This window comes from Gymnoscopelus microlampas, assembly GCF_963454915.1.
Source record: "Gymnoscopelus microlampas genome assembly, chromosome: 5".
NCBI lineage: Eukaryota > Metazoa > Chordata > Actinopteri > Myctophiformes > Myctophidae > Gymnoscopelus > Gymnoscopelus microlampas.
This window is the reverse complement of record NC_139942.1, coordinates 41,222,193-41,236,824: the sequence shown is the minus strand read 5'-3', so window position 1 is coordinate 41,236,824 and position 14,632 is coordinate 41,222,193. Positions and strand designations below refer to the sequence as shown.

The 14,632-nt window shown below is 41.3% G+C and overlaps 2 protein-coding genes across 2 annotated transcripts; one reads left to right on the top strand and one right to left on the bottom strand.

The window, feature by feature from the left end:
- Positions 1-2: 2 nt before the first annotated feature.
- On the bottom strand, positions 3-992 carry psmb11a (proteasome 20S subunit beta 11a; the record flags this gene model as incomplete). Its single annotated transcript, XM_084056915.1, has 1 exon — positions 3-992. One exon carries the CDS (start codon positions 990-992, stop codon positions 3-5), a length of 990 nt encoding a protein of 329 aa, XP_083913041.1.
- Positions 993-2,208: 1,216 nt separating this feature from the next.
- Positions 2,209-13,465, top strand: prmt5 (protein arginine methyltransferase 5). Its single transcript, XM_084057308.1, has 16 exons — positions 2,209-2,358; positions 2,877-2,995; positions 6,347-6,432; positions 6,729-6,863; positions 7,063-7,175; positions 7,910-7,959; positions 8,055-8,218; positions 8,338-8,499; positions 8,720-8,797; positions 9,427-9,485; positions 9,681-9,803; positions 10,617-10,792; positions 11,038-11,241; positions 11,359-11,469; positions 11,564-11,628; positions 11,826-13,465. The coding sequence occupies exons 1-16, from the start codon at positions 2,261-2,263 to the stop codon at positions 11,976-11,978; spliced, it is 1,896 nt and encodes a 631-aa protein (XP_083913434.1). The 5' UTR covers positions 2,209-2,260; the 3' UTR covers positions 11,979-13,465.
- Positions 13,466-14,632: the final 1,167 nt, after the last annotated feature.

The window sequence follows — 14,632 nt, the reverse complement described above, 5'->3', positions numbered from 1 at the left end:
ATTTATTTATCAATCAGTATTTTCCTTTCCTCCATTATCTTCAACACCCGCTTCCTCTCTCTGTAATATTCCTCTTTAAGGTCCTCCCGTTGTCTACGGTGCCATCCTTTGTCTGTGATGTGAAATAAGTCGACGCTGTTTCCTGAATAAGCATCCCTGTGTGTGGCTCTGAACACAGCTTCTCTTGCCAACGAGAGAGCCTCTTCTCTACTCAGGCACGACTTTAATCCTTGATCCAGGACTCCGTAAGCATATGGAGAACCTGATCCCACCGAGAAGACCTCTCCCTGCATCCGACTGCCATCGCTGCACACATAGATTATCTTTGGGCCGAGGTCAGGAGAGATAGACGGGCTCACGTTTGGAACAGCTTGGTCACTAACAGCAGCTGCGATGGAGCTATCAGCACTTGTTAACACCTCTAACTGTTTTGGTGCCACTGTGTCATGGACTGGCCCCACTGACCCCATTACCATGTCCTCATTCCACTGCTTAGCACACTTTTCCTTGTCCCATCCGCACAGTGTGAGGGCCACACACACATCCGTTCCTTTAAAAGGGTGCAGCATGAGTGAGAGGAGCTTGGCAGTGCCACGTATCGACAGACGGCGTTTGTGGCGTAATTCGTAGAGGCGAATCTCCCTTGCCAAAATTCGCTCCCAGAGCATACAGTCTGCACCACTGCCGGAGGATGTGACCACCAAATGGGAGTGGATCGGGGTGATCTTGTGGACCGCTGGGCAGGCAACAAGCCCCCCGGCGCTGGCACGTGTGTCTGCAGCTGCGATGACTCCACCTTGGAAGATGAAACCCAGGGTTGTGGTGCCGTGAGTGAGAGGAAAGGGTCTATGGATCGTGGTTGAACACGTAGATGGTAAAGTTGAAGAAGGTGGTATGAAGAAATGGAGTGGGGTCTCATTGTTTCGCACATCCTGGTTTATGGCTAGCCACTCACCGGTATTGTGAAGGCCACAGACATCTTGCAAAGCCATATTTGTGCCAGTGAAGTAGATACTGACAAACTACTGTCAGTATCTATGATGACATTTATTTTCCTGCTGTCAAACTGATAAAAGGCCAAAAAATAAACCAAATATATCCTCAGGCGAGACAGTCAATGAAAACCCAAAGTATCACTGATCCCAAAAGGTTATCCTTCTGAATCACTGTCTGATTAAAGTATTTTGGTATAGCTCACCATAGCAAACCATAGACTGAAATCCCTTTATTGCTGAACCTATTTATAGTACCCAAAGCATCACTCTCTCTCTCACACACACACACACACACACACACACACACACACACACACACACACACACACACACACACACACACACACACACACGACAAAAGCCAAATGATACCTGATCATACCTGATTATATGAAAGAGATATGAGACGCCACTCTTCAAACATGAGGCCAGAATTCTGCAGAAGCAGCTTGTTAAAAAGTGACGCCTGCAATTTCACAAAAATGTTTTAGTTTTTTTTGTGAATAATTCTACACACAGTAGGCTACTTGCTGAGAACTCTTATCAGGTGTTCTTTGGATTACTGTCTCGTTTATCATTTCAATACATTTAATAAGAAAAACAAACCAAATTAATTAAAGTAACTAAGTACATTTACTCAAGTACTTTATTTAAGTACAATGTTGAGGTATTTTTACTTTACTGGAGTATTTCCAATTTCCTGTACTTTTACTTATACTCCACTACATCTCAGAGACAAATATTATACTTTTACTCCACTATAATTATTTGAAAACTTTAGTTACTATAGTTACTTGACTTTGATTATTATTACAAAACATGCATTAACCACTTTCGGCCATTTGAAAATAGCCCATCATCTACAAGCTCACAATGCATCACAATGCAATGCACTGTGAGCTTGTAGATCTGCTATTTTCAAAAGATTTTTTACACATTTTATACATTTGATAAGTACAAGTACCTTTTGAATTCCGGACTTGTATATGAAACAGAGTATTTCAGACAGTATTAGTGCAGTATTGATACTTTTACTCAAGTAAAAAAACGTGAGTACTTTTTCCACCACTTCAAGTATCGCGATGTCGTTACCCAACGAGATCTGCAACTGAGCGTACACACGGACCCATTTCGGCTCCGCATCCCCCTTACGAACCAATGAGAAAAAGGGATCCGCGTGGAGCCAAGATGGCGTCAGTTTCAACAACCCACAGCCACGAGTTGATATTCGCTCCGTTCACTCACTAGTCTCTCTGATAATCGTCATGGCGTCGGCCAGCACAGGCAGCAAGGTGTCCTGCGGGAGAGATCTCCATTGTGTGCCGGAGGTGGCCGACACTTTAGCCGCGGTTGCTAAACTCGGGTGAGGAGGAGGAAGTTCTTTAATGTGTGTAGATGTTCAGGAGCGAGGGTTTGCTGTCATGATGTCTGATTGCACGTGACGATGATTGCTAAGGCTAGCCACCGGTATAGTTAATGGCACGTGCACAATCACAAATGAATGATTGATGCTTAGATCATGTTTTTCTCTCTCTGTGTCTTTCCTCCTCACAACATGTACAATCATCTCTGGTCCCGTTATAGCAGTGGTTCTCAAACTTTTACATTTGAAGGACCCCACTTAACTCTGACGGTTTATAAATGGAATCAAATGGACCCGTTAGGTCCATTTGGTTTCATTTGTATACCGACAGAGTTACAGACTTGTAGGGGTCCATTTAGAACTCCCTCAGGGACCAGTGTTAGGGACCCTGGACCTTAACAACACACAGCTAGTGCAACCACCGACTTTTTGTTTACATTTGTACTTATAATTTAATAACATAAGAAAGTTGATCATAGTAATGTCATAACTGAAAGATCTGGCTGTGTTTCCTCCAGGTTTGACTTCCTGTGCATGCCCTTGTTCCACCCGAGGTTCAAGAGAGAGTATGAGCTGAACCCAGCTAAATCCAGACCTGGCGCACAGACCCGTTCAGATCTGCTGCTATGTGGGAGAGGTAAGAAGGTGGACAAAGTACTCAACCAACCCCACTACTTCAGTCAAAGTGTTGGCAAATAGTTTAGGACAGGGGTCTCCAACGTTTTTCAGACCAAGGACCCCCTAGCTGAGAGCGGGAGATGAGACCCCCCACAACGTATTGTATAAAATTGTGTTGCAGATTAAACGTTTTCATAGATTTGATTTTCATAGATAGGCCCAGCTTCATTGACTTTCTTCAGTGTTGTGTAAATTAATGGTTTCTGTTTGTTTACTTCAGACATTTAACCACTTACACCCTCAATACTTAGTAAACTTGACCGTTGGCTCTGTACCTGGCTTACTCCTTTTTCTGTCTACACAAAACCTCTGCCGAAAATACCCGATCTACAAGCTCACAACGCCTCGCAATGCGAAGCGTTGTGAGCTTGTAGATCTGCTATTTTCGGCTAATGTTCCCCTGAGAATAGGGACGTTATAGGGTTGAAGTGGTTAATGTAAAAAAAAGTTCCAGCACAACAATTTAGTAGAGCCCGACCGATACATCGGTGAGCCCGATGTATCGGTCATTTTTGACCCCAATGTCAATATCGGACATCGGTCATTATTTCCCCCGATGTTCCGATGTTTTTGTCATTAATATTTTCACTGATTGTGTAATTGCTGCGCAACTGCGGTAAAGGTGTTTATATTTATTTATGAGAAATCCACAAAGATTGCTTGTTTTTCTCAACAATCTCTCAATAATACTGAGTGAGATTAAAGTTATCTACCACTACAATGCCTTCCAGAGAGACCTATAAGCTCAATGAATTAATAAATGATATGAATGACTCCATGCGAGGCTCATTGTTAATGTATGGATCATGATGCAACGGTTAGGTAGCCTATATATTTTTATGGGCAATTGGGCATAGGCTACTACAATCTTCTAAGCTACTTGTATATCGCTAAATAGATATATATTAACGTCTGTCTGAGACGTAAATTTAACATCTCCACGCTGTTTCTGAGCGGAGGAGTGCTGCTTGGCAGTCGCACCCGACTCTCACGGAGAATACCAAAACTCTCGCCCCAAAACACAGTCGCCCTAAAACACAGTCGCCCCGGAGCAAATCCGGCGGTATTCACAAACGTAACTTCAGTAAACTATGCCTAAACCTACCTAACCTTATTTCTAAACGTAACCTCATTAAAACTATGTTCCAACCTTATCATCAAACAAATGCAAGAACCGTGGGTCCGCGAAAAAGAATGGGGGTGAGCGTGATTTGGGGCGAGTTTCATTAACTTTCACTTTTCATCAGACACGGACAAGATAGTCAGTCAGATGAAGGGATTCCTCTTACAACTTTGTAAAGCATTACCCTTACCTTGGGCCGTTCATTTTGCTCTCAGCAAGACTTTGTTCATAACTAAAATACAAGGACACAGTTTTGTTGTGCTCAAAGCCTCAAGTCTGAGGGACTCGACGCTCAAGTTTTAGAATCCCATAGTTTAGAATAGATCCTATAGTCCGAAGGGACAGTTGTGGGTTTTATTGGTTGTTCTTGGTTGTCAGGGCGATTTCACAACCAATCGATGGACGGGCTCTGCATGGGCACGTCTGTTGCAGGATGCGGTGACAGCGTCGTGTCAATGTAATATGAAAACAAACTAAATCAATTGATTGACTAAAACCTAAATTTAGAAGTGCACTACAGCCCTTATCATTATGTATGAAAATGTTTTGAACATAGCAGATCTACAAGCTCACAACGCACTGCATAGCAACATGTTGTGAGCTTGTAGATCTGCTATTTTCAAATAGCCAGTGGTGGAAAAAGTACTAAATTGTTTTACTTAAGTAAAAGTATCAATACTGCAATATAGAAATACTCTGTTACGAGTAAAAGTCTGGAATTCAAAATGTACTTGAGTAAAAGTACAAAAGTATTGGCATCAAATTTCAATCAATTTCAAGTTCTCAAATGTATGAAAATATTTTGAAAATAGCAGATCTACAAGCTTGTAGATCAGCGATTTTCAAATGGCCCTATACAGGGCTGAAGTGATTAATGTATGTTTTGTAATAATAATCAAAATATTCAAAGTAACTAGTAACTAATGTTTTCAAATAATTGTAGTGGAGTAAAAGTATAATATTTGCCTCTGAGATGTAGTGGAGTAGAAGTAAAAGTATTGGAAATACTCAAGTTAAAGGACAACTTTGGTTTTTTACAACCAAGGTTTATATTTTAGCTTGTAATTAAAGTAAATAAATGATGAGTGTAATTTTTTTTTCATTTACTGCTTTCTATAGTTTTAGCATTTTTTGCGATATTTTTTACAGTGGGCGGGGGCATTCTGTCCGGTGGCTAAATATGCCTTTTTTACACAATAAAAAAGGTCCGGCTGTCTGAGATGGCCAGATGTGAGTTATTGGGGGCTAGAAGAGCTACTGTAAATAATAATAAAGAAAACGCCGGGTTAATGTGTTAAAAAAATACATATTTAGCCACCGGACAGAATGCCCCCGCCCACTGTGAAAACACTGTAAAAAAGATTGTGAAAATTGCTAAAACTATAGAAAGCAGTAAATTTAAAATTTTTAACACTCATCTTTTATTTACTTTAATTACAATCTAAAACATAAACATTGGTTGTAAAAAAACAAAGTTGTCCTTTAAGTACAAATACCAAGTACAAAATTGTATTAAGTACAGTAATTTAGTAAATGTACTATAGTTACTTTCCACCACTGCAAATAGCCAAAGTTTAAAAATGGCTGAAGACTTGTGGTTAATGTATGTTTAGTAATAATATTAATAATTCAAATCTACAAAGTGACTAGTAACTAAAGTTTTCAAATAATTGTATTCATGTTTATTTGTAATAATGTGATTGCATTTTATTTAAATGTTCTCAATCTTGTATTCTTAACTTTAATGAAAAAAATAAGTTTATACGTTTTTGGAAAATATTTTTTATTATTTTTATTTAATTACAAAATATCGGTCAAAAACATCGGCAATCGGTGGTCCAGGATTCTCAAAATCGGCATCGGCATCGGACCCAAAAATATGGCATCGGTCGGGCTCTACAATTTAGCAGCCCCCATGTAGTAACAATGAGGACCCCCTGTTGAAGACCCCTGGTTTAGGATAGTTGTACTTTTCAGAACTATTGTCTTCCTGCATGCTTGATCTGATGGGTTATAGTGCTGCTGCTGAGCATCTTTCACATTCACACAATGCAAGGATCCATGTCAATTCGAGGACATCATGTGTGACATAATGGCTCTCTCAGTGATAAGACAATGGATTCCGAGAAAGTTGTTAAAATATTGCTACATTATCTTGCGTAATCATGCCTTGTGTGTCTCACCTAGATTGGAATACACTCATTGTTGGAAAGCTTTCTCCGTGGATTGAAACGGACTCTGAAATCCAGACGGAACGCAGGAATTCTGAGGCTGTAAGTTACAACATTTTTGCAGTTGCTTGTAGGATTAAAATGCAATATCTTGGTCATATTGTATATTATCTATCTTTTTTTTTTATTATCTACTTTAAAATGTATATGGCATGCTTTGCAGGAAGCTAGCCATCTATGAGATGGTCGGTTAGTTTGTGTTTGTCAAATCTTACTTACTGTACCTCCAATTTCTTTGCATAAGGCAGCTACATGTATATGTACACTACAGGTACACCCACTGGACATGGATCCAACTGGATCTCCATTCTTCCTCAATGCCTTATTTTCCCTCCTAGGCCTTGGTGCAGGAGCTGAACTTTTCTGCCTACCTGGGTCTGCCGGCCTTCATGGTCCCACTGAAGGGCCCCAATAATGCCAACCTAGCCCGCGTGCTGCTCAATCACATCCAGACTGGACACCACACATACAATGTATGTACTGACAGTATTACTAACACCAAACCCACAGAGTATGTAAACCCAGTCTGCAAACAAGATATATGTGAATGTCTTAAATATACCACGTGTTTAATTACTGCGCTCATTGAAGCATTACATGCATGACAACAAAGGACAGTAGGTGAAGGGCTTCCTAAGGAAAATTGGCCATCATTGTTTTTTTCTTGATCAGTTTTGGATCCGCGTCCCACTGATGTCCCCAGAGGACATGCGAGAAGATCTGATAGAGAATGAGCCGACCATGTGTACAGAGGACAGGAACGTTGATGAGAAGACCTGGGGCTGGTAAGTGTAACACCAGTCTGCATTGATGGGCTGACTGAACACCAAAATTGCCGTTGATTTCCATTGATTGAATACTTAATTTGTCAGAAATTTGAACAGCATTTGGTATAGTCAGACATTAAGGCTAAAAGGGCATTCCACATTTTGGTGGCAGAGTAGTAGCATGAGAATTGTCCCAGGTTTTTCTCTATTTGGGTAGTACCAGGTCGTTGTCGCTCCCTCTAGTATTGTGGGTGTCACTCACTTTGGAGAAGTTGTTGGTCAGGTGTGAAGGCTCTGTTCCTTTGACTATCCTAAATACTAATCCCATTTTCATTTGCTTAACCCTGTCTTCTACCCCGAGCCATCCCAGACTAGCAAAGTGTGTTGTAATTAGGTGGGCCATGGGCTGTAGGCCGAGAAGTAGTCGAATCAGTTTGTTTTGGGAGGTCTGAAGCTTAGTTTTTAGACAAGTGAGATGGCATAATCAAAATGGCATTGAATGAGGGCTGCAGGAAGAATCTGGAGAGCACTTGGGTTGACAAAAGAGGAAATTCTGCCCAGAAATCTTGTTCTTTGATTGACTTTCTTTGTCACTTTTGATGCAATTTTTCACCTGTCAGTTTGTTAAGAACACAGCCCAGATAGGTAACCTCTTCTTTGCTTGAGATTACTATAATGTCAACTATGACCTTGAAATCAATTGCAATCCTGAGTGTCACCATAATCTTTCCCTCTCGCTTCTCCACTTTTAGGTGGCACTCATTCAGAACACTTTGTGACTACAACAAGAGGATCTGTCTTGGTGAGTGAACACAATGGTGCTTTTCAGAGTCGTTTTTGCCACTGTGCGCAGTGTGCGGTTCACAAAGGTTTATGTTTTTTCTCTTGTTCCCAAAGCTATCGAAGTCGGGGCGGATATCCCTTGTGACTCTGTGATTGACAAGTGGCTTGGGGAGCCAATCAAAGCTGCCATACTTCCTACCAGCCTCTTTCTCACCAATAAAAAGGGGTTCCCCGTTCTGTCAAAAGCCCATCAGCGAATCATCTTCCGTCTTTTCAAGGTATAGAACAAAGAGACGCAAGTAGTATGACTCAACACCACCACACCACAACGTATCTTACATCACAGAATATGCTTTGATATTAAATACAGACATTTTTATTTGTCTTGGTCTCTTAGCTGGAGGCCCAGTTCATCTTCACAGGGACCAGTCGGCACAGTGAGAAGGACTTCCGTTCCTATCTCCAGTACTTAGAATACCTCAACCAGAACCGGCCAGCACCTAATGCATACGAGCTCTTTGCCAAAGGCTATGAGGACTACCTGCAGTCCCCACTCCAGGTGTGTGTTTTTTGATTTATTGATTGAATACTTTATTAGACAAATGTAAACAGCATGAGGTATATGATAGTCAGACATTTGGGCTAAAAAGATAACACAAAAAAATCCCGGGGGCTTGTTTCCATTGGGGGAATGTGTGTGTGTGTGTATAAATCTGATTGTAATGGTTATGAGCTAATGGTCCACTTACTGTGTTTGTCTGAAATTGTCCCCCCATTAGCCCCTCATGGACAACCTGGAGTCTCAAACATATGAAGTATTTGAGAAGGACCCTATTAAATACTCTCAGTACCAACAGGTAACAATGAACTAATATCAGAAACAGAAATCACAAAGTGGTTCACATACTGTACAGAAAAAACATAGAAAATTGTACGTGAAGCCTTTTTGATAGAGTTTTGGCAAAATATCAGAAACGATGACCATTTTCCCATTAAATGCATTAAAGCTGCAATACGAAACTTAAGTAAATGAATAAAACGTCATTTGAATCAATCTGTGTGACAGAGTATGTTAATACAGTATAACTAGCATCTGCAGTGGTTGGAGGTGGTCTTCCTTTGAGACATGTAGACCCTGGTGTCGGGTAAGACGCCTATAGTTTGGCAACTAATGCTGCCTGAATCTCAAAGTGAAATATATCCCATCTTCTCTATGACCAAGCGGGGATGCCTTATTGGCAGAGCAGTAGAAATGTTGCCCATCATGCAGAAGACCAAAGTTTGATTCCCAGTTAGGACATTACGTTAAGGATTGTAGCTTTACTCAAACATAACATGGCCACAACATTTAGCGAGTGTTGAGCCAGTATTATGTGGCTCAAACAAGTTTCAAGTCTCTGAAACACTTATTTTCATACCCTGTAATGAAGGACAAATTCAATGCTTGAGCAACGTTGACCAGTCTAACATGTTTTTTCATTTACAGGCCGTCTATAAATGTCTTCTAGACAGAGTACCAGAGGAGCAGAAAGACACCAATGTACAGTGAGTAGCTGTTCTCTATCCTTCGATTTTAACCTCGACTCTATTTCAATATTTTCTATTGCTTCTTGTAATGGAATATATGAAAGCAAAGTGAAATTCTGTGTCAATCATTCTGACCTTGGCAACACATGGTGTGAGCCGGCCCATTAAACCTGCATTAATGTATAATATAATGTTGTTGTCTCTCGGCCACAGGGTGTTGATGGTGCTTGGGGCAGGCAGGGGTCCCCTGGTCAATGCGTCCCTGCGAGCTGCTAGACAGGCAGACAGGAAACTACGGGTCTATGCTGTGGAGAAAAACCCTAATGCTGTAGTCACGTGAGTTGGAGTCACACCAGCGTGGAAAACGATTCTCGCCTCATTCGTTTGAGGGGAGGAAGACGCCAAATGCATTCGCTTCCCCTCGCAGATAGGTGTCTTGTGTCTTCGCCTTGCACGGAGTTCAGTCAGGCTGAAGTTTGACCTGTAAAATGACAGGGAAACCTTGTCATCTTTGCATGTCCAAAACGCAAAAACTGTTCCAATGGATCCAATGTAGTTATTATTTAGATACAAGCTTTTATTAATACTTTTCATTGTAAAGCTCACAAATAAATATTTATAAAACCCAAAGACAAATTTAAACACTTTCAACCTGGCATCCCCATTTTGGGCATATCATTATTGGCAAAATTGCTAAAATTGCAGATCTACAAGCTCACAACACATCGCGGTGCCTTGAGCTTGTTATGTAGCTTGCCTATTTTTGCTACTTGCTGTCACACTGTCATATGATAAAGTATAAAATTGGTTCATTTATGATGCAAAAATAAGGCAAGGTTTCTGCATAAAAAAGTGTTTATATGCAAGTTCTAGTCGTATTGTACCAACATGAATCCTTCCATTTAGCAATTTTCCAATATCAAGACAAATTCCTAGTGTAAGCCTCAGGTTAAGCTGTAAAGTGTTCCTAGGCTCTGAAACGGGAGCAGCGACTCATTCCCATCCATCAATACAGGGTTGCACCACCCTCAGTGATTTCCCCTGTGACACAGATGAGCCGTGCTTTGGCTTGGATTGAGACCGGTGGAGATAATGATCTGTGACTGTGTGGCTTCAACATTGATGATCTGAGGATTCATTGTCCCCCAGGTTGGAGAACTGGCGTTTCGAGGAGTGGGGCGATCAGGTGACGGTGGTGTCGTGTGACATGCGGGAGTGGACAGCGCCCGAGAAAGCCGACATAATTGTCAGCGAGCTGCTTGGCTCGTTCGGCGACAATGAGTTGTCCCCCGAGTGCCTGGATGGAGCGCAGCACTTTCTTAAGGGTAATTCAGAGTTGTCTTTTTTGAGTACCTCCTCTTTGCACGTACTCCTCCCAACTTGCTGACATTAGCCAACTAGAGCGATCACTATCGTTTATCATTACCACGTTTCACATAAGCTTCATGGAAACATTCAGGGTCACGCTCCATTATCTTTCAGGCTTCTTTGCCTTGTTCCGTTTCTCCACGCCAGTGCTTCTCTTTTCTTTACCATTAAACCGTAAAATCCTTGTGTCTCCGCTCCTCAGATGATGGCGTGAGCATCCCCTGCTCCTACACGTCCTTCCTGGCTCCCCTGTCCTCCTCCAAGCTGTACAACGAGGTGCGAGGCTGTCGTGAACGTGACAAGGACCCCGAGTGCCATTTCGAGACACCTTACGTTGTGCGCCTGCACAATTTCCACCAGCTGGCCGAACCCAAGGCCTGCTTCACCTTCACGCACCCCACCACAGGTAGAGAAGCGCACCATAACCACCCCGCTTACCACATACACATCCTAAAGGAAGCAACCACACACCTCAGCACAAAATATTAATACACTTGTATTGTTTGTCTGCCATTTCTCTCAGATATGAACAATAACCGGTACCAGTGCCTCAGATACTCAGTGGGTTGCAACTCTGTTCTCCACGGCTTCGCCGGCTACTTTGAGACCACGCTCTACAAAGACGTTATGCTCAGTAAGTCAGTCCAAGAAAGAGGAGAGGTGGTCTCTTGCTTGTATTGGGTCTGAACATTGATGTCTATAATCAGTTTGTTTTTGTTTTTTTACAGGTATCAAGCCAGATACACATTCACCTGGAATGTTCTCCTGGTTCCCAATTCTGTTCCCCCTCAAAGTAAGTATGCCTTTTACTCTTTCCTTTATTGTAGATCAGTGGTTTTATTATTTTCTTTGCACTATAACAAATGCATAGCAGATATAACAGATTTTTGTCTCCACCAGGCCGAAAGGCATGGCGAGAGTATGTTTTTTTTTAGACTAAATTACATTCATTGACATACCCCTCTTCTTCCCCTTTGTCCCACCTGACAGCAACCCATCCCCGTGTCACAGGATGATGACATCACAGTGCGCTTCTGGCGCTGCAACAACGGGAAGAAGGTGTGGTATGAGTGGGCCGTGACAGAGCCCTCTTGCTCTGCCATCCACAACCCAGCGGGACGCTCTTACACCATCGGCCTGTGAAGATGACTCACAGTGGTCCAAACGCGCATTATGCACACTAATGTTTTTACAGGCACTTAGTGGTGATTTGATGTGGACATAGCCCGCCGCATTTTATGTATCCAGCTAAGCTGGATTGTAGTTGTGAGTCCTTAAAGCCTGATTTAAACTTCATTGTACGGCGGTCTTGCACACTGAATATTTGTCGGAAATAGCCAATCTACAAGCTCACAACACGTTGTATTGCGATGCGTTGTGAACTTATAGATCTGCTATTTTCAGCATCAATACTGTCGTACGATGGAGTATAAATGATGCATAAGCCTGCATACACTGTGTGCTAGCGCTATCGTCATGGGTTTATTTGAGCTGGCAGTGTGAAAACTAAATGGATGAACCAGACAAGAGCCTGGTTGATTGAGGGACTTTGTTTTGTCATTTTGGTTTTGAGCAGGCACAGATTATGTTCCGTTTGTTGAATGGGCACTGTATCTCGGTGCCGGTTGGTTTGTTTGTTCCTTTTTAAATGTAGTAGTCAAATGGTTCCAAATACCCAAAGACATTGGGTCATTTAAAATGGGTTAAAAATTGTGTCGTTTTTTTTACTGTTGTGATGACGCATCACTGCTGATACATGGGCTCCGTCTGAAATCATTCACTACTCCCTGCTCACTAAAATAGTTATAATATAGTGTCTTATATTATATAATATTCTTCCCTATATTATAGGGAGTTTTATGTAGAGGACTATATAGTGAGCTCATCTGCAAAATGGAAAAACACTTTAGGACACTACTTGGGTCACCAATAATTATGATGCGACCAACACCAACTCGGGACTCCTGAATCGCTGCCCTCCACACTCCTATCTAGCATCAGGTTCTTGAGCTCTAGTGTTAGCAGAGCTGTCACGCTGCAGTGCACCTACGTAGGTGGTGCGCTTCTTGCCTTTCCTGGCTTCGTCCTGGGTTGGCTCCCGCAGTGTCAGTTTGCTTGCCACTAGTTCCGGGTGCCTGAGGCAGTGCCTTGCCAGCCTCATCCGTCTCTCTGACTTTGTCTGAGGCCTGCGGTGGGTCCGTGTAGAGGACCACATGTCTGATCTGATGTTGCAATTAAAATGTGCTATATAACATCAACATTCTTCTTTCTGGACAATGCATGATGCTATATAGTGCTTGGTTTGTGAACATAAGTTGTACACTACTTTTCATGATGCATTGTGGGGTACGATGAGTCCACTATACAGTCAGTCTGTAGCGGATATTCGGTCAGCACTACAAAATGGCAAACTCACTATATAGTGAGTGATTTCGGACACAGACCTACTCTTAACCGAACAAAGATGTCTGCCTTACTGAGCACACATTCCATACTGACACGCGCAAATGAAACCCACGGGATCCGAGGATAGATGGGCTCTTTCAGGTCACAATACTGTTGATGCTTGTTTTGTTACGGTTTTTTTCTTTTTGTCAAAATAATGTCAATAAAGACTAAAAAACAGGCAATTCGTTTTTTTCCTGGATTGCTATGTAACTTACGTGATTGGCATGATCCACGATCATGTATAACCGGTTTATCTGGAAATGGACCAACTTAAGTTGCAGTGGCACGATCTGTACAGTAGGTGGTAGCCCAGAGATAATGCAGAGAAATAGATTAACATGACATTGTAAAATTTTGTGTACGATGGATGGCTCAAGAAAGTGACTATAGCTCTCTTTTTAAGGATGCAACTGATGGTAAAACCTCTTTTCTCCTATTCACTTGTTTTCTTATCAGTGCATCTGTCAAAAATATATTTAGTTAAGACCCAACAAAGTGTAATTTATGCAATTCAGTGGTGGGCAGTTATTTTCAATTATTTTGAGTATCTGTACTTTACTTGAGTATTTGTATTTTTGGATACTACATTTCAAAGACTTATACTGTCAGTTACTTTTGTTTTGACTACACTACATTTCTAGGAAGGTAAAAAGTACATTATGAATTAACCACCGTCAACCCCATTTCAAATTTAGTGAAAATAGCAGCTCTCACAATGTGGCATACATTGTGAAAGTGCAGATCTATTTTCAGTGTTTGTTTTTTTTTAAAGATTTTTAAGGAAAATCTTTCAAATTTTATTCAGCAATGTATTGATATGAAAAAGAATATATACTTTGTAATGTTACTTTTGAATACCTAAGTATTTTTTTAAAGCAAGTACTCCAGTACTTTTACTCCAGTACTGGGGTAGAGTTGCCTACTTTGTCCACCACACTGATGCAATTGAATTTCATGACATTGAAAGCCAAGAATGAACCAGGTAGCTCTTATTCCTAAATTACAATTTGAACACTACCCACACGTTTAATCATAAAACCCTATTTACTTTTACTTTTATTTAGATTTTTTTGCTAGGGTTAAACTAAAAACCCACAGTACTTTTCTGTGACATAAGCACTTATGTGCTAACTTATTAGCCACATGGTATATGTACACTTACTGTACATGTGTTTACTTTTATGTGTTATCTGATTATCTGCAGTGGCAGAGGATGACATGACATGTCTGTGTGGGCCCCGGGTTACATTGAGGGTTGGGCTAATTTGTTTTTGTTTTTATTTCTGGAATACAGCATTGATTGACATTCCAAATATAGAACGTTTTGGACCTTAAAACTAACATACTGA

Bases quoted from the DNA above. Each gene is read 5' to 3' on its own strand.
- prmt5 (XM_084057308.1), top strand. From the start codon at position 2,261: ATGGCGTCGGCCAGCACAGGCAGCAAGGTGTCCTGCGGGAGAGATCTC. The intron at 2,359-2,876 runs GTGAGGAGGAGG...TGTTTCCTCCAG, and splicing joins GCCGCGGTTGCTAAACTCGG to GTTTGACTTCCTGTGCATGC. The intron at 9,804-10,616 runs GTGAGTTGGAGT...ATTGTCCCCCAG, and splicing joins AACCCTAATGCTGTAGTCAC to GTTGGAGAACTGGCGTTTCG.